General features: G+C 49.3%; 3 protein-coding genes across 6 annotated transcripts in view; 2 read left to right on the top strand and 1 right to left on the bottom strand.

Annotated features, from left to right (window-relative positions):
- Positions 1 to 4,374, top strand: part of LOC101599435 (major vault protein) — a 35,728-nt gene extending 31,354 nt beyond the window's left edge. The window contains exons 11-15 of the mRNA XM_004670189.2: positions 1,577 to 1,963; positions 2,686 to 2,802; positions 3,179 to 3,305; positions 3,645 to 3,833; positions 4,083 to 4,374. Of these exons, the coding sequence (XP_004670246.1) occupies positions 1,577 to 1,963; positions 2,686 to 2,802; positions 3,179 to 3,305; positions 3,645 to 3,833; positions 4,083 to 4,271 (1,009 nt within the window). The 3' untranslated portion in view covers positions 4,272 to 4,374. The remainder of the gene's footprint in view (positions 1 to 1,576; positions 1,964 to 2,685; positions 2,803 to 3,178; positions 3,306 to 3,644; positions 3,834 to 4,082) is intronic.
- A 7,187-nt stretch (positions 4,375 to 11,561) lies between these two features.
- On the bottom strand, positions 11,562 to 15,438 carry Cdipt (CDP-diacylglycerol--inositol 3-phosphatidyltransferase). Of its 3 annotated transcripts, XM_004670275.2 has the most exons (6): positions 15,278 to 15,438; positions 15,056 to 15,190; positions 13,851 to 14,004; positions 12,775 to 12,856; positions 12,332 to 12,413; positions 11,562 to 12,208 (listed from the first exon to the last, which is right to left on the bottom strand). In XM_004670275.2, the coding sequence occupies exons 1-6, from the start codon at positions 15,318 to 15,320 to the stop codon at positions 12,063 to 12,065; spliced, it is 642 nt and encodes a 213-aa protein (XP_004670332.1). In that variant the 5' UTR covers positions 15,321 to 15,438; the 3' UTR covers positions 11,562 to 12,062. The 3 variants fall into 3 exon arrangements, with proteins under 3 accessions (XP_004670332.1, XP_044987783.1, XP_044987785.1); XM_045131848.1 differs by lacking the exon at positions 12,332 to 12,413; XM_045131850.1 differs by lacking the exon at positions 11,562 to 12,208 and having other exon boundaries at positions 12,332 to 12,433.
- A 631-nt stretch (positions 15,439 to 16,069) lies between these two features.
- LOC123453706 (putative protein T-ENOL) lies at positions 16,070 to 24,464 on the top strand. 2 transcript variants are annotated; one of them, XM_045131349.1, is made up of 6 exons: positions 16,070 to 16,281; positions 16,731 to 16,818; positions 17,109 to 17,259; positions 17,511 to 17,544; positions 17,715 to 17,772; positions 24,202 to 24,464. In XM_045131349.1, exons 2-6 carry the CDS (start codon positions 16,735 to 16,737, stop codon positions 24,235 to 24,237), a joined length of 363 nt encoding a protein of 120 aa, XP_044987284.1. In that variant the 5' UTR covers positions 16,070 to 16,281; positions 16,731 to 16,734; the 3' UTR covers positions 24,238 to 24,464. The 2 variants fall into 2 exon arrangements, with proteins under 2 accessions (XP_044987284.1, XP_044987285.1); XM_045131350.1 differs by lacking the exon at positions 16,070 to 16,281 and adding an exon at positions 16,432 to 16,450.
- Positions 24,465 to 25,192: the final 728 nt, after the last annotated feature.

The following is a 25,192-nucleotide window of genomic DNA, read 5'->3' as shown; positions in this document are numbered from 1 at the left end:
TAGCAGTTAAAGGCATTTGCTTGCAAAATCCTGATGACCTTGGTTTGATTCCCCAGTGCCTACGTAGAGCCAGATGCATCTGAAGTACGTTTGCAGTGGCAGGAGATCCTGACATACCCATTTTCTTTCTGTCCCTGCAAATAAATATTTTTTTTTTAAATAAAAAGATCAGCTGGGCTGGAGAGATGGCTTAGCAGTTAAGCGCTTGCCTGTGAAGCCTAAGAACCCCGGTTCGAGGCTTGATTCCCCAGGACCCACGTTAGCCAGATGCACAAGGGGGTGCACACATCTGGAGTTCGTTTGCGGTGGCTGGAAGCCCTGGCGCGCCCATTCTCTCTCTCTCTATCTGCCTCTTTCTCTCTCCCTCTGTCATTCTCAAATAAATAAATAAAACTGAACAAAATAATTTAAAAAAAAAAAGATCAGCTGTTCACATGGTGGTGCACACCTTTAGTCTCAGCACTTGGGAGTCAGAGGTAGGAGGATTTCCATGAATTCGAGTCCAGCTTAGGACTACAGAATGAATTCCAGGTAAGCCTGGGCTGGAGTGAGACCCTATCTTGGAAAAAAACAATAACAAAACAAAAGGTCAGTGGCTAACAACACAGGAAAATGGGCGGCGTGGGCACGTGGCTGGAGCCCACGCTCTGGAGCCCACTGCCGTCTCATCCTCAGCCTCCACATCTGCAAAGTAACCTGAGCCTGACACCATGACTCACTTTACTGGGTTCTACTGAAAGGCTGCTCTGAAAATTAAAAAAGTTGGGGATGTAGCTCTCTGGTAGAATGCTTGCCTGTATTGTGCACAAAACCCGGGTTTCGTTCCTAATACTGCATAACAACAAGCATGGCAGTGCACACCTGTAATCTCGCACTTAGGAGGCAGAGGCAAGAGTCAGGTCAAGGCCCCGGTACCCACATAGCCAGATGCACAAGGTGGCACATGTGACTGGAATTCATTTGCAGTGGCTGGAGGCCCTGGCGTGACCATTCTCTCTCTCTGTAATCTCAGGCTGGCCTTGAACTCACAGTGATCCTTCTATCTGTGCCTCTAGTGCTTGGATTAAAGGTGTGCACCACGATGCCTAGCTTATGTGCCTCTTTCTCTCAAATAAATAGACACAAAATAAAAAATACCCATATATGATTATATGACCAGAGTGCAAATGGTAACTATTCAAATTATATAAGTCATTTGCAGAAATATGCTTACCAGCTCTGGGCCCGTGTGCTTTACCTCTCGACTGAGAGTAATAAATACCGTGATATAGTTAGTTAAGGGGCTGGCATAGCAACAGGTAAGAGTGTAGGTCCTAGAGCCCTAGTGCTGCATTAAGAGTTATTGGCTTGCCACATACAGTGTGAACGTGGGCCAGTCACTAGATAAGCCTTTCTGAAACATGGGGAGACCGCTCATCGCTCCACCTCCTAGAGTGTAGTAACAGGTAGTAAGTTTCATAGTACAAATCAGCACCTCTGTTTGCTGGTCAGCCATGGAGGATATTCAGGTTCTGCTCAAAGAGAGGACTGTCATTTGTTGGGGAAAAATGGCTTCATCCTGGGCCTCTGCTCACAGGCACTTTGAGCTGAAGAACCGGAACGACCCTCAAGAGGCAGCCAAGCTCTTTTCAGTGCCTGATTTTGTGGGTGATGCCTGTAAGGCCATCGCATCCCGAGTCCGGGGCGCTGTGGCTTCCGTCAGCTTTGATGACTTCCACAAGAACTCAGCTCGCATCATTCGCACAGCTGTATTTGGTTTTGAAACCTCTGAAGCCACAGGCCCCAGTGGCATGTTGCTGCCCAGGCCCCGTGACCAGGCCATCTTTCCCCAAAATGGGTTGGTGGTCAGCAGCGTGGATGTACAGTCGGTGGAGCCCGTGGACCAGAGGACCCGGGATGCCCTTCAGCGCAGTGTCCAGCTGGCCATTGAGATCACCACCAACTCTCAGGAGGCTGCGGCCAAGTGAGTGGCGGGGGTGGGGTGGCATTTCAGCCACTGCCAGGAATTGTATAGCATGGTATCCATAAATAGCCCACCCTCTGCTGCCATCCAGTCCCCAAGGATCTTGTCTTTGCCCAACAGAGCATGGCTTACTAAAAGTATGAGGCAGACGGCCCTCCTGTTCCCACAGCTTCCTATTTTGCTATAATAAGACCCAAACTCTCTTTCTAGAGCCTTCTGGGCTCTGGGGGAAGGGGTTTAGTCTGGTGTCTCTGTACCCATCTTCCAGTCTGCTTCCTGAGTGGATTTGTCTCAGCCTCTGTTTCCTTCTCAGATGCACTTTCCCCCACCCAGGACTGTCTGCACTTACAGGTGTTTAGGAGGCTGTCTCCTCTGGCCTCCACCCCAAGGTCCACTTGCTGAGAGCCCTTAACCTCTCCCACTGCAGTAACGCCCTCTTTGCACGCACATCCTTTTTTGAACTCCAAGGTGCTTGATACTGTCCTACCTGTCCTCTTCCCTTTGGAGAGGGCACTGGGGGAAAGCGGGGAGAGCCAGCATGCCTGCCTATCACCACCCGGCCCCACACGCCAGGGCTGCTTGCAGCCTGCAGGTTGGTCTGAGTCCACTTGCTGCTAAAGAGCCATCAGGGGACTCTCGACCCTTGTCCCTGCCCGCCCCCCATGCTTCTTTCCCAGCTCTAGCCTCACGCCAGCATCTCACCTGTCGCTGCTCTCATCCAGGCATGAGGCTCAGAGACTAGAGCAAGAAGCCCGTGGCCGGCTAGAGAGGCAGAAGATCTTGGACCAGTCAGAAGCTGAAAAAGCTCGAAAGGAACTCTTGGAGCTTGAGGCTATGAGGTGAGTTGGAGCTGCTGGGGAGCTGGGCATTGTGGCACACGCCTTTAATTCCAGCACTGGCGAGGCACAGGTAGGAGGATGGCTGTGAGTTTGAGGCCACCCTGAGACTACACAGTGAATTTCAGGTCAGTCTGGGTTAGAGTGAGACCCTACCTTGAAAAACCAAATAAATAAATGAAAAATAAAAGCTTCTAGGGGAGGTAGAGCACGTTGCACTGCATAAACTAATACCCCAGAAAAGCCAGGGACACAGCTCAGTGGTAGAACACTTACCTAATATGCACAAGGCCCTGGGCTCTATCCCCAGCATTGCAAAAAGAATCAGATTATCATGGCACTGGGTGTGGGGTCTTACCCAGCTCTTCCTCCTCTCCAGCATGGCCGTGGAGAGCACAGGGAATGCGAAGGCCGAGGCTGAGTCCCGAGCAGAAGCAGCTCGGATCGAGGGGGAGGGCTCTGTGCTACAGGCCAAGCTGAAGGCACAGGCGCTGGCCATTGAGACAGTGAGTTGGGGACTGCCGGCGTGGGGGGCTCTATGGTTTCCAAGTCCTCAGTGCTGTAGCAGTGCATTTAGGAGATGCCGTGAAGGTGAGCCTGCAAGCATTGGCCACTTTGTTCTGTGTTTTACATTAGTGACCTTATTTCATGCTTCAGTCCCACTGAGGCAAATGTCTTCTCCCTTCTCCAGGTTTGGATAAGGAGCTCCCATGGGTGTCCAGCTAAACAAAAATGTTTGCAACTCCATTCCTTGTCTGTTTTCCTTAGGCCAGCTGGCTTGGGTTTGACTTGCTGGACAGATCCCAGGCCTCATAATCTCAAACCGCCTGTTTTTCCCCTTCTAGGAGGCCGAACTCCAGCGAGTACAGAAAGTGCGAGAGCTGGAACTGATCTATGCACGGGCCCAGCTGCAGCTGGAAGTTAGCAAGGCCCAGCAGCTTGCTGAGGTGGAAGTGAATAAGTTCAAACAGATGACAGAGGCTCTGGGTCCCAGCACTATCAGGGACCTGGCTGTGGCTGGACCAGAGATGCAGGCGAGTTGATAGAAGCAGGAAAAGAGTGGGCGTTTGACTTGGAAGTAGCTTTGCTGAGCCATTTTTACAGTCCTGGAAATTCCAATTTTCTGGGGACATTGTTTCAAAAGTCTGATAGCCAAACAGAGGGCACGGTGTCTCTTTAGAATATTTTTATGCCTGCTGGGATGGTTGTTCCCCTAGACAGGAGGCTGAGATAAGTGGCCAGTGTCTGACTGTCTCTTCTCACCCCTTCCTCATGCCCTGCAGGTGAAACTGCTTCAGTCCTTAGGCCTGAAATCTACCCTGATCACAGATGGCTCCTCTCCCATCAACCTTTTCAACACCGCCTTCGGGTTGCTGGGGCTTGGGGCTAATGGTCAGCCCCCAGCCAAAAAATCAGCTGGCGAGCCCAGCCTTGGGGAACATTTGCCTTTCTCAGGCCCTCCTGCTCCGTAGTCTGTTCCAAGCAGCTACACTGTGCCTTAGCCACTCTGCGCCCATGCATGCCCTTCAGCCCTACACTGACGATGGATAAAATAAAACATTTTGGGTGTTTAAACCACTTTTCTATTGTCTCAAGCCTGGGTGACAAGGGAGTGTATTGGTGAAGGGAAAGTGCCTCTGAAATGCTGAGATAATTACTGGAGACTTGTTATGTATTTATTTATTTTGGTTTCTTGAGGTAAAGTCTTGCTCTAGCCCAGGCTGACCTGGAATTCACAATGTAATCTCAGGCTGGCCTCGAACTCACAGCAATCGTCCTACCACTGCCTCCAAGTGCTGGGATTAAAGGGCACGCGCTGCCACACCTGGCTGAGACTTGTTATTTCTAAGCAAACAGACAGGGAAGACTAACTGGAAAATGCAATGATAGGAATCCCAAAGCACGTTAAGCCGGCTGTCTTTTAGGTAGGCAACTTTCGTAGACTCAGAAGAGATGGTGCCTCGCCTCAGGTGAGACGTCTCAGGTGAGGTGTCGTGGGTCAGCCCCTCCAGGACCACTCCTGCGCCTGTAACAACATCACAGCTGGAGCTTTCAGGACCAGCCTGGCCACTGAATTCAATTTGACCTTCTGGCTGCAGCAGAGCCTGCCCAGCCTCCCATTTGGACGCTCTCCCTTGGCGCCACCTTCTGGCTGCATCAACAGCCTGAAATGCCAGCAGCTGTGCCAGGCAGGCCTGCTCTGGGGACCTGGGCCTTTGTCTCTCCAGTGAGCCATGTCTCTGCTGGGGACAGTAGGAACTGGAACACCCTCCTCCCGGCTTCTGGTCTGGGCTCTTCAGAAGCATTGGGGGAGCCTTCTTTCCACTCCCTCCATAACCATAATGGCAAAAAGTCCTTATTTGGGAGAAGGATCCAGGGTGAGTTGGGAACACCAGAGGAGGCTTAAGGGCCCTGGCCTATGGCCAGGTAGATCTGTAGGTGCTAGGTTTGCCCTGCCTCCGCTGTGGAAGTGAAAGGGTTCTAGGGTGGATTCCAGGGCTGGGGCTCCTTCACTGTCTAGAAGGCAACTCCGCTTCTCCAGTCTGTTTCCTATTTGTGAAATGGGCCATTGGTTCCCCCACTGGGCCAAAGTTGGCACAAAGTACAAATATAGTGATGGTATTTTTGTAGGGTCTTATTCTTTTCCCCCACTAGGGCTTCATCCAATGAGTCTTCTTTCCCAGTTGAAATGCATTTGTGGGGTCAGTGGCTTTCCTCAAGTCTGAGCATGCTGAAGCCCGGAGCTGTCAGTATTCGTGGAATGGGCAAGCGAGTCAGCCTCTACCTCTCCCACATCTTTCCTCAAGAGAGTTAATTAAGTTCTTTATTACCGGCACCTGTTAAATGCTGTGCATTACCAAGAGCCTCTGGGGACAAGTAAGGTTGTGTATGGAGGTCATGTTCCTTCCCAGCCACCCATGGCTGCCTCCTGACCTTGCTTGCATTTCTAATGAACACAACACCTAGGAGAGCTCAAGTGACTCCAGTCCTCCCAACATCAACAGGCTGCCTGTGTGTTTTGGTCTTGCTAGCTTGGATTGTGTGATCTGTCTATGCAGTTCATCCACAAGGCCTCCATTAGCTCCCTCGCCTTCCTCTTCTGTGATGCTTAGTGGGCACAGCCCCACTACACCAACACATTAAAAAAAATTTAATTTGACAGCTTCCATAATTATAGACAATAAGCCATTATAATTCACTCTCCCCTCCCACTTTCCTCCTTCGCAACTCCACTCTCCATTATACCCCTTCCCCCTCTCAGTCTTTTATTTTGATGCCATCATCTTTTCCTCCTACTATACTGGTCTTGTGTAGGTAGTGTCAGGCACTGCGAGGTCATGGATATCCAGACCATTTTGTGTCTGGAAAAGTGCATTGTAAGGAGTCCTACCCTTCCTTTGGCTCTTACATTCTTCCTGCCACCTCTTCCACAATAGACCCGAAGCCTTGGAAGGTGTGATAGAGATGTTTCAGTGCTGAGCACTCCTCTATCACTTCTCAGCACTATGGTGCCTTTTGAGTCATCCCAGAGGTCACCAACATCTGAAAAGAGAAGCTTCTCTAACCAAAAGTGAGAGTAGTGTTAATATATGGGGATGAACAATTAACAAAAGTGCTTACCTGCTTACTGGGCAGTTTGATGATCATAGTATATGCATTTAACCAAATACCAGCAGGCATTACCCCCCTAGGGCTCATGATCCCCTTAGAGCTCATGACTTCTTTCATCATAGGTTTTCAGTATCAGGCATGTATTCCTTCCTGTGGAACAGGCCTCCAGTCCAGTTAACAGTTAGTTTTCCCCATAGCAGACTTGCCATTATTGCACCTGTTGGCTCATTAGGCCTGGCTGGCCCAACTTAAGGCCTGTAGTGTTCACTGTTTATCTCCACTGATGACTTCTCTCTCTCCCATAGAACTGCTTGCAGCATAGCTTTTCCCCACTTTCTGTCAGCTGATCTACATGGAGGAGGTTTTCAGCTCAGCTCCAACAGGATTTCTCAGTGACCTTGCAGCCTAAGTATGTGGAATCTTCAGCAATACCAACACCTGTTGTTGTTGTTCTTTTTTTTTTGAGGTAGGGTCTCGCTCTAGCCAAGGCTAACATGGAATTCACTATGTAGTCTCAGGCTGGCATCAAACTCACAGCACCCTTCCTACCTCTGCTTCCTGGGTGCTGGGGACTAAAGGTATATACCACCACACTAGGACTCCTTTTTTTTTTTGACAGTGGTCACTACAGATGAACTTCAGATGCATGCACCATTTTGTTCATCTGGCTTTACATGGGTACTAGATAATTGACCCAGGTTGTTAGGCTTTGCAGGCAACTACCTTAACTGTTGAGTCATCTCTCTAGCCCCATTTTTAAAAAATTTATTGACAGAGCCAGATGCGGTACTGCATGCCTTTAGTCCCAGCACTCAGAAACTGAGGCTGAGGTAAGAGGATCAACATGAGTTCAAGGCCAGCCTGGACTAGAGTGAGACACTACCTCCAAAAAAACCCCCAAAATGATAACCTCCATACATATTTCAGTGTACCCTGATCATATCCCCGCCCACTACCCTTATTTGTCCCTTAAACCCCTTTTGTTCCCAACTAGTCCCTCTTCTAGTTTGATCTTATTTTTCCTCTTTTATTCCCATCATTCATAGCAGCATGTTGATGGGCCTGTGTTATACATGTCTTATGCAGATAAAAAAGCTAATGTGGGGCTGGAGAGATGGCTTAGTTAAGGTGCTTGCCTGAAAAGCCTAAGAACCCAGGTTTGATACTCTATAACCCATGTAAGCCAGGTGCACATGGTGGCATATGCATCTGGAGTTCGTTTACAGTGTTTAGAGGCCCTGGTGTGCCCATTCTCTCTAATAAATAAATTAAAATACTTTTTAAAATGCCACTGTGACATCATGAATGCAACCCTCACTTTGTGTGTGGAAGACAGCATTCCAAAGCACAACTTCACATCCTTTGGCTCTTACATTTTTCCACTTCAACATTCCTCCACTTCAACAATGGCTCCTGAGCCTTGAAGAAGGTGATAGAGATTCTAATCATCTAGTGCCCATCCCTTCTTAAACCAACACCCTCACCACTCAGTGAACCCTCATAGCTGGGGTTGGAACACATGAGGATATAACATGTCTTACTTTATTTCTTATTTTATTTTTTTGAAGTAGGGTTTCACTCTAGCCCAGGCTGACCTGGAATTCACTATGTGTCTCAGGGTGGCCTCGAATTCATGGCAATCTTCCTACCTCTGCCTCCTGACTGCTGGGATTAAAGGTGTGCGCCACCATGCCCAGCTCGTCTTACTTTAAACTCTAGCTACAAATTTCACAGAAGCCTACCTCCTCTGACTATTCATCTCGAGCCTGTGTGAGATGCCCTCACTTCAAACAACTGTTCATACCTCCTCTCTTCTCACCCTCCTTCTCCCCTGCCCACTGTTTCTCACCTCTCTGAAAAAAATAGAAGCAAACTGGGCAAGAAAGCTCTCTTCTCAGCAGCAGATCAACAAATCGTGGGCATCTGGACTCTCTGTCCTCACTCCTGTGCTCACCAAGGACTCCTCTCCGTGGGCCCTAGATCCCACCCATCTCATCCAGATAGCTGACACCCAAACCTGGATCTCCTGCACCAACAATTTCTTCCTCTCTTGGGTGCTGTCTTCACTCCATAAAGTTGCTCTACTCTGTACCCCAGAAAAATAAAGTTCCTGTCCCTACTACATTTTTTTGGGAGGGGGGTGTCGAGGTAGGGTCTAACTCTAGCCCAGGCTGACCTGGAATTCACTATGTAATCTCAGGGTGGCCTTGAACGTATGGCGACCCACCTATCTCTGCCTCCCAAGTGCTGGGATTAAAGACATGTGCCCCCATGCTTGGCTCTGTCCCTACTTATCTTTTTCCTTCTCTGCCAGATTTCTCCAGCATTCTCTGTGGTCTCAGTTTCCATTCCTCAAATCTCATTAACTCCTCAAAGTACCCTCTTCCTCCTGCTCTTGTTTTAAGGAAATGCTGTGATGGACAGCACCAGAGGCTCAGGTCTGCTCATCTAGCTTCACCTGTGTGTTTTCATTCAGCTCAGGTGACCACTGTTTTCCACACTGGGTTCCCATTACCACCTACTCTAGCATCCGGTTCGGCCTTCCCAGCTGCCACCTTCCAGGTCTGCACAGGCCCTCGATGACAAGATAGTACACCTACATTCTCAGCCAGTCTCATGACACTTGCTAAGTCTACATCATTGGCTTCAGAATCCAATTCTCCAGCCTTGGAGCTCTTGATTCATTCCCAGTTGGATGACTTCCTATCACCACTAAGATGTATAATGGCCATGTGGCTTCCCCGTGTGACTTGTTCTAGCCAATGAAATACAAGAAAAATGACATAATTATTATACCACCCCCCCTTTTTCTGAAGTAGGGTCTCACACTAGCCTGGCTGATTGGGAACTCACTCTGTAGCCCCAGACTAGTCTCTAATTCCTGGCAATTCTCCTAGCTCAGCCTCTGAGTGCTGGGCTTGAAGCTGTGCACTACCACCTTTTCTAAACAAGAGTGACCAGCAATATTCCCCATAAATACTTCTGAAGCAGCCTGGATCATGGATGGAAAGTGGTATAAAGCAGAGCCACAGGCCAACCATTACGACCAGGTAGTAGGAACAAGAAATAAGCAAATGAGGGACTGGAGAAATGGTTTAGCCGTTAAGGCACTTGCCTGCAAAGCTAAAGGACCCAGGTTCCATTCCCCAAGATCCACATAAGCCAGATGCACAAGGTGGTGCATGCATCTGGAGTTCGTTTGAAGTGGCTAGAGGCCCTGACACGCTCATTCTATCTGCCTCCTCCCTTCTCTCTCAAATAAATATTTAGCCAGGCACATGCCTTTAATCCCAGCCCAGGGGAGGCAGAAGTAAGAGGATGGCCTAACTGCTTCGGGTGGTCAGGGAAGGCAAACTCTGGGGCCAAACTGGCCTCCTCTCTGGCCCTCATCTCCCCTGGAACACAAAACGCATTAACAGGATGGCCATCTTGCACATGAAGTGTGATTGAGAGGTCAACAGAGCTAATGCACAGAAACAGCACTTCAAGCAGCCCGCACAGGTGACACCTCAAATATGGAAGCATATGGGGCTAAGGTGCTACCTGGCTCCTTTGGCAATCTGGCTTCCTGTCTCACCTCTCACCAGTCCTTGTGCCCAGCACTTGATATTCCATCTACAAGGGTGGAAATCTATTTCAATGTCTCTAATTGCCTAGGTGCTCCCTGTTCTCCACCCCTGCAGGCTATTTTCTCAACTAAGAACATTAACTCTTCCCCCCATCTCTACCAAGTATCTATTGAAAACGCACGCACGCACGCTGTAGTTACAGGCACACACCCAGCACTCAGGAAATCAAGACAGGAAGATTTTGAACTTGAGGCCAGTCTGAGCCACACAGACCGTCTCCAGGGGAAAAAAAAAAAAATCTGAATTTCCTTCCTTCAACCTAATCAAGCAATTATTTTCCAAGAATCCTAGTGTGCTGGGTGTGGTGGCACATGCCTGTAATCCCAGCACTTGGGAGATAGAGGTCATCCTCAGCTACATAGGAAGTGAGACCAGCTTGGCCTACACAAAACTGTCTCAAAAGAACAAAACAGGGCTGGGAGATGGTTCAGCATCTTGCTTAGGCTTCACAGATTTGGGCGCTAAAAGGCCCAGGCGTGAGGCCTAATGGCTTCTGGCCTGCCACCTCCGTGTGGCAATTGTAATTACCATTTCAATAGTTAGTTTACTATTGGCCCTTACCTCTCCCCTCTATCCTAAAATCCTTGCCTTTGTCCCCAACATGATATAGGCAGGCAACTGCTCATAGCAATAAAGTGAGTTTTAAGTTCCTGCTTCGAAAAGACTCCTGACTCTGTGGTTTTTCTCCGGTGGCCAGGAGAGGTTGCTGAGTCGTCGTACGCTCATATTCCTCAACCCCTAGGGAGGAACCAGCAGGCCTGGTCCTTCCACAGCACTGCCTACCTGCCCAGGAATGAGCCCAGCATCACAGCACTTGCCTGAGAAGCCTAAGGACCCAGGTTTGATTCCTCAATACCCACAATAAGCCAGATGCACAAGGTGGCACATGCATCTGGAGTTTGTTTGCAGTGGCTGGAGATCCTTATGTGCCCATTCTCTCTCAATTACAATAAAGAAAAAAACGGGGGGGGGGGGAACCAAGCTGGTGCAGGTACCACGGATAGGCATCTTTATCCCACTACTCAGGAGGGTGAGGTGAGAAGATTATTTGAGCCTAGGAATCTGAGGTAACCCAGATAACATAGCGAGACCCTCTCAAAAAAAAAAAAAAGCGGTGACTGCCTCCTCCATCCACACGTGTATATAAATAAGTAAAAGAAAAATCCTTTCTGAGGTGGTCTAAAGACCACTCTGAGAAAACTATCTTTTCAGGAATATTTATTAAGTAGCTTTTAGATGCCAGACCAGTCTTCACTCTAAGGATATTAAGGAATGTTATGTCTGCACCCTCATGGAGTTGATATTCTAGTGGGGACAAATGAAAGTGTCCAGCCAGGGGCATAAAGCAGGTGGGCAGAGAATAGCATGAGCTGCGGAGCCTCTCTCAGGCCACTGTGGAAGGACAGGGAGAAGCCAGCCAGCTCTTGGGAGAAAAATGTTCAGATAGAACTCCTTTTCTCCCAGCTCCCCTCAATTCCAGGCTCTCATCCAAGAATGCCTCAAAAGAAACCAAGCCAAGAAGAGAGTAGCTCCCCCCTTTATTATGGAGGACTCCAGGGCCAGGGATGACAGGAGAGGAGACTGTACATTTCCCTCCCAGACCTGAAGCCTCGGGTTTCTTCTGGCCAGAGCAGATGTCTGACTCCCATGCCTTTTGGGAAACTGGGCCCCTATACCATCTCACCCACTCACACATCTTTAAAACCTCAGGCCAGGCTAGAACCCATGTCTAAGCTAATAAGGTGTGTGGCAATGCCCAGTCCTCAGACAGGTATCCTGGAGCACCAGCTGGATAGGTGGGGCCTCTTGAGCATCCTTCCTGATTTGTGGTCCTTGGGGTCACAGACAAGTCCTCAAGATTATAGATGGTGGCAACACTAACAACAGAGACAGACCCCCTCCCCCGCGCCCATCACAAGGCTGGAGTACACATGAAGACATGAGGCTGGGACTTCCTAGGAGGGGAAGAGGAGCCATGTGGCAGAGACACCCAGGGAAGGTAGGCAGCTGGGCACTGGAGAGTCACTTCTTCTTGGCACGGTCTGCTGCATCCAGGGCAGCCATGTTGCGGGCAGCTGTGACGAGATGGACGACACTGATGAGGGACTTGAGCAGGGCGATGGGTGCTGTGATCCAGAGGCCCATTCGGAAAAGCCCGACGGAGCCAACTGTGGGAGGGCAGAAAAAGAATGGGAGCAGGGGATGGAGGGGTGCAGGTATCTGAGGCCTTCATTTTCCCGGGCAGGGCAGGGCGGAGCCCCCTTCCCCTCACCCAGCCCCTCCTCTCCTACCTAATGGTCCTTCCGAGAAACTGAACAAGTACAGGAGGCAGTAGAAGAGCTCATTTCCAGCACACAGGGTGAACAGAGCAGGCTGCACACAGCACAAGGGCTCTTAGGAGGCAGGGCCATGTGATCCCACTCCCCACAAGGTTCTCTGCCCTGGACTATGGATCTTTTAGCTGGCTGCTTCTCTTAGAACTCCCTCAAGTCCATGCACTGACCCCTACTGCACACCTCTTTGGCTTCTCCTTCAACCACATACCACCCACCCCATACCCCGCCTCATTCCTGCCTCTGCCAAGAGGATGCACCCCACCCAGAAACACTCTTCCATCATGCTTCAGCCCACTGGCCCCGCCTGCCCAGATGGCTGCTTGCCTGCCATCTTCTCCTGACCAGTGTTTATTACAGGACCGCCTATCCACTAGGTGAGTAGGGCAGGAAGTGCTCACCCTGGAGGTGTAGTAGATTCGCAGCACGGGATTCCCAGAAAGATCAATCATCTTGTGACTCTCACTGCCGCGCACCACAGAACTTGGGAGAAAATCATGGGAATTCATGAGTGTGAATTGCTACAACCACCATCAAAACCTCTCCCATAAACCCTACAGTGGGCACTGGGTGCCAATGGTGGTACTAGCACTGGCCCCATTGTATAGAACTGATGCAATGCTGCAAACCAGATCCTGCTCAAAGCCACAATTCCATAGGTGGGGGCAAAGGCAGGATTCAAATGTCCCACTCAGAACCCTCACTGCCTGGCTTCCCCCATTTGGAATCTTAGAATATCTGGCCAGACTGGTGGTAGACGTTACTTAATCCAGATGTAAACATAACAAGCTCATTCAGAGAAGGGGCATATCTAGGGTCCTTAACTAAGCAGAGCTTTAAAAGAAACCTCTGGGGACTAGAGAGATGACTTAGTGATTAAGGCGCTTGCCTGTAAAACCAAAGGACCCAGGTTTGATTCCCCAGTACCCACATAAGTCAGATGCACAAAGTGGCAAATGCATCTGGAGTTTGTTTGCAGCGGCTGGAGGCCCACCCATTCTCTCTTTCTATCTCAAATAAATAAATAAAAATACTAAAAAAAAAAAGAGGGAGACCTCTGGGATGGGCATGGTGGATCATGCCCTTAATCATAGTACTCAGGAAAATGAGGTAAGAAGATCACCGTGAGTTCCAAGGCAGCGTGGCCTACAGAGTGACTTCCAGGTCAGCCTGGGCTAGAGTGAACCTCTCCTTCCAAAAAGAAAAAGACCCCCATGAAGGTGGGAAGCATGCTTGCACATGCCTGAATTCTAGCATTCAGGAGGCAGAGGCAGGAAGACTACCATAAGTTTGAGGCCAGTCTGGGTATACAGTAAGTTCCAAGCTAGCCTGGGCTACAGTGACTGTCTCAAAAAAAAAAAAAAAAAAAAACCCACAGGAAAAAAACAAACAAAAAAACCCAACCATCTGGGCAAGGTTCCCACCCTCCCACACCACAGTGTCCTCAGCGGGTCAGCAACCCCACATCAAAGCAGACCTGTGCAGATGCAGCCAGTGACTGGCCACGTCCAGGCTCATGCTGAGCTGGAAGAGAAGGGTGGCTCTAGGGTACAGCAGGGCCAGGTTGACCAACAGACACATGGTAGAGCAGCGGTCTGTCAGCATGTCCAGCATGGCCCCAAACCGGGTTCCTGAAAAAAAGAAAAAGAGGACTATTACATGGAAAGGGGCTGTTGGTGGCAGTGCATCTATGACAAGCACCCGCATGGTGCATCACACGAAGGCGGTCTAAGAAGTCGAAAAAGTCCACCATCCACTGCTTGTGGAGGAACTCTCTCTGCTGCTGTCAGCACAGTGTGAGGCCCTGGGCAAGGCTCACCCATGACAGGGGCCGAGCAGGCGTGTGAAGAGTGTGCAGGGAACAGCGTTAGTGCTGGAGGGGGCAAGAAGGCGCTCATCTTCAACTCCACCACAGAACCAAGTCCCCACGAACAGACAAGCAGACCAGAAGTCTTAAGGTCAATTTTAGAGGTGGGTCTGGAGAACAACTGAAAAATTAGTCAGCTCTCCAGAAGCCACACTTCTCTCCCATCCTCCCACCCCCACCAACATGCCTACTATAATCCTTACTTGCCTGTGTGCAGCACACAGTAGGCCCCAACTTGCTGAATGGAATTTTATCTTATTTTTTAACTTGACTATTATTGACGGGGTGTTTGCTGTGTAGCCCTGGCTTGACAGATTCTCACTATGCAGCCCAAGCTAGCCTCCAATTTACAGCAATCCTCTGCCTCAGCCTTCCAAATACTGGGATTTGCAGGTGTGAACCACCATGCTTAGCTTCAAGGGAGTGTTGTTTTGTTTTTCCCGAGGTAGAGTTTTGTTCTAGCCCAGGCTGATCTGAAAGTCACTATGTAGTTTGTAGTTTCAAGGTGGCCTCGAACTCATGGCCATCCTCCTACCTCTGCCTCTCTAGTACGGGGATTAAAGGCGTGTCCCACCACGCCAGACTTGAAGAGAATTTTATCCGGGGGGCTTGCATTCCCACTGTGTCTAAACGTGCTCTCCCACATCCCTCACAAGCCCTGTGTCCTGAAATGCCTTCTGCTACAACCCCAGGCCATTTTGTTGTTTTCTTAGAGACCAGAATGACAGAGCCCTCTTCCTCCGAGGTTCGGAGGAAGCAGGGGAAAAGGCAAAGGGATGTTGGGCCCCATAGGTGGGGGGGGGGGGGGATGTCACCTTGATTAAGGGCTCGAGCAGCGTGTCCATCGAAAGCGTCCAGGAGCCCGCTGAGCAGATAGAAGGAGGAGGCCGTCAAAGGACAACAGGGCATGAAGTAGAAGGAGATGATGGCGAAGACAATCCGGGCATAACCTTGGAACGGAACGGGAGGGAGACGGGATGAGGTCCGGGTCCCTGCCCGAGGCCACTCGCCCTCCAGGGGCCGCAGGCAGCACTCACCGATGAGGTTAGGCACGAACAGGAAGATGTTTTCCTCTGGCATCGCGACGCCCCTTCCTTTGTCGCCCTGGGCCTGCTCCGGAGGCGCTAGCGCTGTCGCAGTCGCACCGGCGCGGCCTCGCCCTCCAGCCCCGGCATCGGCTGCTCCGCCCGCACCCTGGCCCCGGCTTCCCCCGGCCGACCCCAGATGTGAAAGCTGGCGGGGGCCCGCGGCATGGGCCGGGCAGCGGCGCGGGGACGCGCGCCGGCCTCGCGGGGGGCAGCCTCCGGCCTCCGCGGCGACCGCTGCTGCTCCAGCTGTGCTCGGACTCGGGAACCTCCTCTTCGGCCCCTATGGCTAAAAAGTCGGAGAATGGAGGAAGCAACTTTTAAAAAAATGACAATAGCAATAAGCAAACAATGGCAGCAGGCCCTTTAAGACCTGCCCGCTCCCTTTTCCTGCGGGCGCCCCAGGGCTTCGGCTCGTACCAACACCGAGGGAGGAGAGGGAGCCGAGACCCGGGCGCCGCGCCGCGCCGCGCCGCGGAGGACCCTGGAAAGGGACGAGCAAAGGAAGGAGTAAGCGATCATCTCTACCTTCCATGTTAAGGACGGTGGGAGTTCCCGGAGACCCAGATAAGGCGGCAAGAGTCCGGCCTCGTGAATCTGCGCCTCCCCGAGAGGCGAGGTCACTTTGAACCGTCCACATCTCCGTCCCCGCCCCCAGGGTCTCCGGCTCGGGCTCTCTCGCGTCCCGGCCCGGAGGCGGCGGCTAGAGCGGCGCCGGGCGTGGCGGCTGCGGCTTGTAGCGCCACCTTGGTGGTGGGAGGATTCGATCCCAGGCTCCACCCTAGGACGACTCGGGAACGGCCTGCTCCATCACCTAGCCCTGGGGCCACCGCCCCCTCCCCCCAAGAAGGGCGCTGAAGGAGCCAACGGAACGTGCCAGAAAAATGCCCTCGTCTTTGATTCTAGAACCTCGGGTCTCCTAGCAACGGGACTGCAGAACTTCTGCAAACATTTAGGTCTTTATAGTAACTGGGAGCAGTGCCGCTCTGGCTCTCCCTCTTCTCCAACCTTTCTCCCCTACTCCTACTCCCCTCCCTTAGGACCCGTAATAAGGTCCCTTTAGTCCTTCCTGCCCCCCCCCACCCGCCCTGCCGGAGTAGCCCAAGGTTTCCACCCACCTGACAGGTCGGGGGCTGCAAGTTGCCACATCGGCTTTGGGGAAGGCCTTGGCAGGGAAGAAGGGCCCTGAGAAAATTGGGGGAGGGGATATTGTGGAAGTCCCCCACCTCTCAACCACAGTACAGGCCAAAACAAAAACCTTAAACCTTTTTAGGGAGAGAGCAGAGTCAGTGGGATGTTTCGTCTAAGGGCCTTCAGTAAACCTGAGTTCAGAATGGCGCTGAGATGAGGTCTGGGAAGAAGGGGGCTGGTTTCTCAGTTTAACACTGGCTTTGAATGTTCTTAGAGGAATGGCGTCCACTCCTGCCAAGAATGAAGAGAAAAAGGGTAGCTGGCCAGCTCAAACTACAACCTCCTCAAGTGGAGGAGGGTCGGTAAGCACTGGAGGGGAGCTGTGAAGATGGGGGTGTGGTGAGGGGACGAGCTTCTAGGCCAGGGCATCCAGTCTCATGTCGGAGCTGCGAGCCCTGAGACAGCCTTGATCCGAGGCTTCCCCAGACTGCTGCTGCTCCTGGCTATATGGCCTTGTAGCCAAATCTTACTTCTCATCCGTACAATACCAGATTTCCCAACTCCACAGACTGCAGCCTGGGAAACTCCAGACCCAGATTCCCAGGACAATGGCAGTTTCCAAGCTGAGCTCTCTGAATTTTGCTTTTCCCAGAAGGTCTCAGTATCCCGTTCTGAGGAGTTCCTGACCCGGATCAGCAAAGAGCTCACAGATGAGGCCTTGTTTATGGCACACTGCCACATGAACACTGTACCTACCAAGAAAAAGCAGACAAAAGATCAAGGGACTCAGATATCCAGACATGGTGACCCCCCTCCTCAGGACCACTCTATCTAGAGACAAGTCCTTGACTCTCTTCCAACCATACTTGGCCTTATCAGGAATCTGTGCCTATGTCTCCCTCTTCATCACCAGACTTAGATACAATGCCTCCTACCCACTAACCCAGTGCCCACTCATTGCTGGCCAGGAACCCCCTTGGCCTCTTCTGCCTTAACCACATATCTTTCTGGTCATGGGACTAAGTCATTTCTCTAACTGGACCTCTACTTCCAGTGTTCTTCACCAAGACTCAAGGCACAGACACCCGGTGAGTGAGGCTTTGTCTTGGGAGAAGGATGAGGAGCCTGTAGGGGTCAAAGCAAGGGTTTGACAACATCCCAGCAGGGCAGGGGGATTTTTGAACCATGCAGATCTATTCTGCCCTGATCTTGCAACTCAAGGTTCTTAGTCTTCTCCCTTCTTTTCTGCCATCTCCAGCTCAGACAGAAACTGCACCCGCAACAAGATACACCTTCTGCCATCCCTTCGTGAAAAAGTATGTATGTGCAAGGTGATTCAGTTTCAACCAGACATTTCCAGTTTGCACTGTATGTCAGTATGTGTTAGGAGTTTGGGACACAGATATGCACGACAGACTAAGCCCTTGAGGAATTCAGTTTAGTTTGAGGACAAACAAGTAAATAGTCAATTGCAAAATAATATGTATACATATCTGTGTAACAATTGGGAACAATAGGGCTGGAGAGATGGCTTAGTGGTTAAGGTGCTTGCCTGTGAAGCCTAAGGACCCTGGTTTGATTCCCTAAATCCCATGTAAGCCAGATGCACAAAGTGGCACATGTGTCTGGAATTCATTTGCAGTGGCTAGAGGCCCCGACACACTCATTCTCTTGCTCTGTCTGCCTTTTTCTCTCATTCTCTCTCTCTCTCTCAAACAAATAAAATATTTTAAAAAATAGGGAACAATAACAAGACTATGTGCTAGCCTCAGTTGGGTTAGGAAGGGAAGGAATCTTGGAGCTTCCTAAGAAGGTGGCACCTAAAGCAAGAATTTCCCAGAAAAACAATGTTAAGCAGGGGTACTTCAAGCGGTAGGGATCGTGTGATTAAAGGCATAGCAATGAACCATAGTAGAGTGTGAGCAGCTTGGGGGATCTAGGGTGGGGCTCAGAGTGTTTGAACTGCTGGGATACGTAGGGAAGGTAGACAAGGACTATCCAAGAGAAACCCGGAGCCCGGCATGATGGAGCATGCTTACAATCTCAGTACTTAGAGGCTATATAGTGAGTCTCTCCTTCAAAAAGACAGAGAGAGGGCAGGAGAGATGGCTTAGTGGTTAAGGTGCTTGCCTGTGAAACCTGAGGACTCAGGTTTGACTCCCCAGAACCCACATAAGCCAGATGCACAAGGTAGCACATGCATCTCGAATTCATTTGCAGTGGCTAAGGGCCCTGTTGCACCCATATTCTCTCTCCCTTTCTCTCTTAAATAAATAAATAAGAGAGAGAGAGAGAGAAAGGGATGAAGAAAGAGAGGAGGGAGGGAGGGAGAAATAAAAATAAAGAATACTTCATGTATGTCATGCAAAGCTCTTCCTACAGGTAAGAAGCTACTGAACCTGGAGTAAGGAACTGGGAATTTATTATTATTATTATTTTGGTTTTTCGAGGTAGGGTTTCACTCTAGCTCAGGCTGACCTGGAATTCACTATGTAGCCTGAGGGTGGCCTCGAACTCTTGGTGATCCTCTACCTCTGCCTCCCAAGTGCTGGGATTAAAGGTGCATGCCATCATACCTGGCTGGGAATTTATTTTTATTTTTTCTTTTTTTGAGAGGGAGTTCAAGACAGAGAGAGAGAGAGAAGAGAGAGAGAATTGGCATGCCAGGGCCTCAGCTACTGAAGTAGCGCTCCAGTTGCTTGTGCCACCTAGTGAGCATGTGCAATCTTGCACTTGCCTCGCCTTTATGCATCTGGCTTAAGTGGGATATGGGTCCTTAGGTTTCACAGGCAAGTGCCTTAACTGCTAAGCCATCTCTCCAGCCTGGGAAGTGGGAATTTAAATCAGTCACTTCGGTTGTTAGAAAGGGGAGAGATTGGAGGCAAGAAGGTTTTAGAAGTTATTCCAAAGAGACTAAACTAGATTATTAGGTCTTAAACTCTCAGAGTGATAATAGGGCCTGAGGCAGGGAAAAAAGGTAAAAGATAGCCTCCAGGTTTCTGGCTTACCCTGTCTGATTATGCCATGTTTCTTCTCAAGATTCCACAATCACTTTTCCTTCCAGAGTGAACGTCAATGTCCTTCAGTGCTTATAAAGCCCAGCATGATCTCCCCAGTGTCTCCTTCGAGGGGGGTGTGTCTCTGATTTTGTAACTGCTCCCCTCGTTCCAGTGAATTGTATAGGCGTTCTCATTCTCCTTGGAATATGGTGGTCATGCCTCTGCCTTTCTTCATATTATATTCGTCATACTTGTAGGAACTAAAGGTGGGAAGCCCTGCAGACAGCTGGAGATATTTGAACTCATGGTGTAGGCTAGTGGTAGAGTGCTGAGTGGAGGTCATCATGTGGTTTGGCACAGCTTCCCTGTAGGGTTTTGGATAGAGAAAGTCCTAGAGAACTTAGCACTGTGGGGAGCTGGCATGAGAAGAGAAAGCAGAAAAGGAACTGGCAGCCAAAACATTTGCGTGTTGATTATTTACTTATTTTTATTATTTTTTTCCAAGGTAGTGTCTCACTCTGGCCTGGGCTGACCTGGAATTCACTATGGAATCTCAGGATGGCCTCAAACTCACAGCAATCCTCCTACTTCACTCTGCCTCCCAAGTGCTGGGATTAAAGGTTTACACCATCATGCCTGGCTGATTTTATGGTTATTTTTTAATTTTTAAAAATTTTTTGTTTATTTTTATTTATGTATTTGAGAGCAGCAGACAGGGAAAGAGGCAGAGAGAGAGAGAGAGAGAGAGAGAGAGAGAGAGAATGGGTGTGTCAGGGCCTCCAGCCACTGAAACGAACTCCAGACGTGTGCGCCCCCTGTGCATCTGGCTAACATGGGCCCTGGGGAGTCGAGCCTCAAACATGGGTCCTTAGGCTTCACAGGCAAGTGCTTAACCACTAAGCCATCTCTCCAGCCCTGAATTTTTGTTTTTTGATGTAGGGTCTTGCTGTAGCCCAGGCTGACCTGGACTTCACTGTATAGTCTCAAGGTGCTGAGTGCTGGGATGAAAGGCATGCACCACCAGTGGCACTTTTTTTTTTTTTGAGACAGCATCTCATGTAGCCCAGTCTCTCCTGGAACTTCATAAGCAAAAAATGGCTTTGAAGCCAGGAGTGGTGACGCACGCCCTTCATTCCAGCACTCGGGAGGAACAGGTAGGAGGATTGCAATGAGCTCAAGGTCACCCTGAGACTCCATAGTGAATTCCAGGTCAACCTGAGCTGGAGTGAGACCATGCCTGGAAAAAAAAAAAAAAAAGGCTTTGCTCTCCTTATCTCGCTGTCTCTGCCTCCTGAGTGCTGGGATTACAGGCGTTCACCACCATGCCTGGCCACTTGTATCTGTTACTTTCTCACTGCTGTGATACAATTCCTGACAAAAACAATTTAAGGAAGGAAGAACTTATTTCAGTTTATAATGTGAAGTTGAATCTCTCATGGCGTGGAAGGCATAGCGGCTGAAGCCTGAAGCAGCCACTCACATTTAGCCTGGGGGGAGAGGGCCGGATGCTCATGCTAAACCAGCCCCTCCTTTTCATACAGTCCCAGCCTCCAGCCCACAGAGAGGCAGAGCTCACAGTTTAGGTGGGTCCTCCCACCTCAACCTAATTTAAAAAATCCCTGGCAGACACGCCCACAGATTTGTTTCCATGGTGATGTGAAATCCTATAAAGCTGACAACATTAATCATCACTTGAGCGTATGAGTCTTGGGTCTCATGCTGTGCTGGCTGCACCACCCCATGTGGATAGACATTTCTCTGACTTGGCCACTACCTTAAGATTCATCACCAAGGTCTGAGGTGCAACACAGATGAGCCGAAGCCACCATTCTTATCTTCAAAGAGCGGATTTAGCAGTGGCTTTGTGACAGTTCATCCATCCCAACTAAGGTGACATTAGAAATTGCTTAAGGTAGCAGAAAAACCTTACTAGTTAATCTGCTGTTGATTTGATAGCATTATCCAAGTTGCTTCTCTTCTGGTGGAAACAAGATGCTTTTTTTTTTTTTTTTTTTCATGGTAGGGTCTCTAGCCCAGGCTGACCTGGAATTCACTATGTAGTCTCAGGGTGGCCTCGAACTCACAGCGATCCTCCTACCACTCTCTGCCTACCAAGTGCTAGGATTAAAGGTGTGCGCCACCACGCCCGGCTGATGCTCTTTTTCAAATATTTTATTTGTTTGAGAGAGAAAGAGAGAGAGAGAAGGAAAATGGGCACACCAGGGCCTGTAACCACCACAAACAGACTACCCAAATGGCACTTGACTGAAGATTTCATCCTGAATGAACATATTTCCCACATTCACTTGCCAGTCTTGCAAGGTTCCAAAAGGTTTTTTCCTTCCTCACTTTCAAGAAAGAAGCTGGAAGCCCACAGAGCTTTAAATTGCCCCTTGAATATGAAAATGGGCACAACAGGGCCTCTAACCACCACAAACGGACTACCCAAATAGCAATTGACTGAAGATTTCATCCTGAATGAACATAGTTCCCACATTCACTTGCCAGTCTTCCAAGGTTCCAGAAGGTTTTTTCCTTCCTCACTTTCAAGAAAGAAGCTGGAAGCCCACAGAGCTTTAGATTGCTTTTTAAATTTTTTAAATTGCCCCTTGAATATGAGTGATGGCAGCTAGCCAGAATGTTGAGTGGGGCAGTATGATATGCATGAGGTCCTGGATTTGGTCCCCTAGCAGTGGACATTAAAAATAAAATAAAAAGTTGGAGCTGGAGAGATAACTTAATGGTTAAGGAGCTTGCCTGCAAAGTGTAAGGCTCAGTTCCGTAGAACCCACGTAAGCCAGATGCACAAGGTGTCACATGTGTCTGGAGTTTGTTTGCAGTGGCTACAGGCCCTGGCATGCCCATTCTCTCCCTCCCTCTTTCTCTAGCTCGTTTTATTTCTCAATAAAAATAAAAAAAATACATATATTAAAGAGGTGTAGAGATGACTTAGCAGTAAAGTGCTTGCTTGTGAAGCCTGGTTTGAGGCTCGATTCCCCAGTACCCACGTAAGCCAGAGGCACAAGGTGGCGCATACATCTGAAGTTCATTTACAGTGGCTGGAGGCCCTAGTAAGCCCATTCTCTATCTCTCTCTCTGTCTCTCTTTCTCTCTCTCTTTGCCTCTTTCTCTCTCTGTCTGTTGCTCTCAAATAAATAAAAATAAACAAAAAAATTAAAAATATTTAAAATAAAACATATAACCTGGGCATGCACACATATACAATCTCAGCACTCAGGAGGCTGAGGCAGGAGGATCAAAAATAAGTTAAAAGGCAGCCTGAGTTACATAGGGAGACTCTCTCAAAACGTGAAATAAAGGGGGCTAGAGAGTGGCTAAAGACACCTGCTTGCAAAGCCTGATGGCCCAGGTTAGATTCCTCAGTACCCACGTAATACCAAATGCATAAAGTGGCACATGTGTCTGGAGTTCATTCTCATGGAAACAAGCTGTTATGTACCCATTTGCCCTCTCCTCATTTTCTTTCTGCTTGCAAATAGATAAGTAAAAGTCAAAACAGTGGCTAGGGAAGGGGCCCTGGAGTGTCCATTCTGTCTCTCTGCCTCTCAAATGGTAAATAAAAATATTTAAAAAAAAATTAAAAACATGGCTGGAGAGATGGCTTAGCCATTAAGGTGCATGCCTGCAAAGCCAAATGACTCAGGTTCAATTCCCCAGGACCCACATAAGCCAGATGCATATGGTGGCACATGTGTCTGGAGTTTATTGGCAGTGGCTAAAGGCCCTGGCATGCCCATTCTATCTCATTCTGCTTCTCTCTCATAAATAAACAGATAAAATTAAAAAAAATTAAAAACAAGTCAGTGTGGTTAGCACCTGTAATCCCAGCACTTGAGTGTTGTACGTAAGAGAATCAGTTTTGGGCTGGAGAAATGGCTTAGTGGTTAAGCACTTGCCTGTGAAGCCTGAGGACCCTGGTTCGAGGCTTGACTCCCCAGGACCCACGTTAGCCAGGTGCACAAGGGGGCGCACGCATCTGGAGTTCGTTTGCAGTGGCGGAAGCCCTGGCATGCCCATTCTCTGTCTCTGTCTGCCTCTTTCTCTCTCTCTCTGTCACTTTCAAATAAATAAATAAAAATAAAATAATTTTTAAAAATTAAAAAGAATCAGGAGTTTCAAGGCCAGCCTCAGCTACATAATGAGTTCAAAACCACCTGGACTACTAGAGACCCTATCTCAAGAAATGAAAACATAAAAGTAAAAATGAAAACCCAGACAGAAGCAGCTGTAGGAAGGAAGGGAGGTAGGAAAGGAAGAAGGGAGAGAAGAAAGAAGGAAGGAAGGGAGGGAGGAAGAGAAGAAGAAGGGTTGGTTTATTTTGGCTTACAGTGTGCAAATAGAGTCCATCTTGGCGGGAAGTCATGGTGGTCACTTGCGTCTTCAGTCATGAAGCAGAAATGGATGTCTGTGTTCTTGATTTCGCTTTTGTATTCTGTGGGGGACCACAGCCCATGGATTGTGCTGCCTATAATTAGTGTGGGTCTTTGCACCTCCACCTAATCTAGAAACTCCCTCACTGACATGCCCAGAGATTTGCCTCCTAGATGGTTCTAGATTCAATCAAGTTGAATCATCCAGATTAACCATAACAAATGGATAGATGATCATGAGGAATGGTGGATGGATAAATGGAAGAGTGGAAAATGGCTTAGATGGCTGGGTAAAGGATGGAAAGATGATAAAAGAAAGAGTCAGAGGCTTGTACTTTTTTTTTTTTTCCCCCAGGGAGCTCTTTCCAACAGCCTGACAACGGGAGGATGAGTTCCACCCTTCATACTGCTCTTGGCCTCTTGCCCTCCCCTGACTTTGCCTTTATTGCAACTGGTTAAATACTTCATCTTATGAGGGCATCCTGGGAATGAGCAGTGTTGCCTCTGAAACCAACAAAGCCTTCTGGAACCACGGCAGGACTCTCCATCCTCCATGGGCAAGCGCACCACAGGGAAGAAAGGTTTTAATAAAGAGCCAGGGATCCTCCCTTCCCCATGGTTCAGGCATGTGGCTTCTGGGGTCAGAGGTGGGGCTTGCTTTCCATAGCTGGATGGTGTGTTATTGAAATCAAGTTGTCTGCCACCTCACTGGCAGAGGTGAATTTATGAACCCAAACCCAGTCTCCCAGCCAAATTCTAGCACCTTCAGGCCACCCTTGCTCCTGAGGACTCTTCTCCATCACCTTTGGTTCTGAGGAGCCACTGCTTCTCGCTCTGAGCATTTGGTCCTTATGTTTAAGGGAACATGGCACACCCAGTGCTAGACAGAAGGTGATTTAGAGGCTTTGTGGGGTTTGCATCTCTGTCCCAGTATGGCCACAATTGGCCCTCCTGAGGAAGTTGGTTCACCTCTTTATCTGATTATCTCAGCTTCATAATACAAGTCAGGGGTGGAGCACATGCCTTGTTATAGCTTTCTGTGTAGTCCAGATTGGCCTTACACTCTAGACACAGTCATCCTGCTTCACCTTCCTGAGTCCTGGACTACATAGAAAGATCCTGTCTCAAACAAAAACAAAAGTGTGGGGTCTGGAAAGGTGACTTAGTGGTTAAAGTGCTTGACTGCAAAACACAGCAACCTGGGTTTGATTCTCCAGTACCCACATAAAGCCAACTGCACAAAAAGGCATGTGCATCTGGAGTTCATTTGCAGCAGCTGGAAGCCCTGGTGCACCTATTCTCTCTGTCTCTCTTCTTTCTATCCCTCTCTGCTTGCAAATAAATAA

This window comes from Jaculus jaculus, chromosome 12 (assembly GCF_020740685.1).
Source record: "Jaculus jaculus isolate mJacJac1 chromosome 12, mJacJac1.mat.Y.cur, whole genome shotgun sequence".
Classification (NCBI taxonomy): Eukaryota; Metazoa; Chordata; class Mammalia; order Rodentia; family Dipodidae; genus Jaculus; species Jaculus jaculus.
The sequence above is the reverse complement of the archived record's forward strand: the minus strand, read 5'-3'. Positions and strand labels throughout refer to the sequence as shown.

What these genes read in the sequence shown, in the direction of transcription:
- Cdipt (XM_004670275.2), bottom strand. Translation starts at nt 15,320, where the DNA reads ATGCCAGAGGAAAACATCTTCCTGTTCGTGCCTAACCTCATCG. An exon ending in TGCTCGAGCCCTTAATCAAG is followed by an intron (nt 14,005 to 15,055) that starts GTGACATCCCCC and finishes TCTTTTTTTCAG; the next exon opens with GAACCCGGTTTGGGGCCATG. An exon ending in TTTCTCGGAAGGACCATTAG is followed by an intron (nt 12,209 to 12,331) that starts GTAGGAGAGGAG and finishes GCCCTCCCACAG; the next exon opens with TTGGCTCCGTCGGGCTTTTC.
- LOC123453706 (XM_045131349.1), top strand. Translation starts at nt 16,735, where the DNA reads ATGGCGTCCACTCCTGCCAAGAATGAAGAGAAAAAGGGTAGCTGGCCA. An exon ending in GACTCAGATATCCAGACATG is followed by an intron (nt 17,260 to 17,510) that starts GTGACCCCCCTC and finishes CTCTACTTCCAG; the next exon opens with TGTTCTTCACCAAGACTCAA. An exon ending in ACTCAAGGCACAGACACCCG is followed by an intron (nt 17,545 to 17,714) that starts GTGAGTGAGGCT and finishes TGCCATCTCCAG; the next exon opens with CTCAGACAGAAACTGCACCC.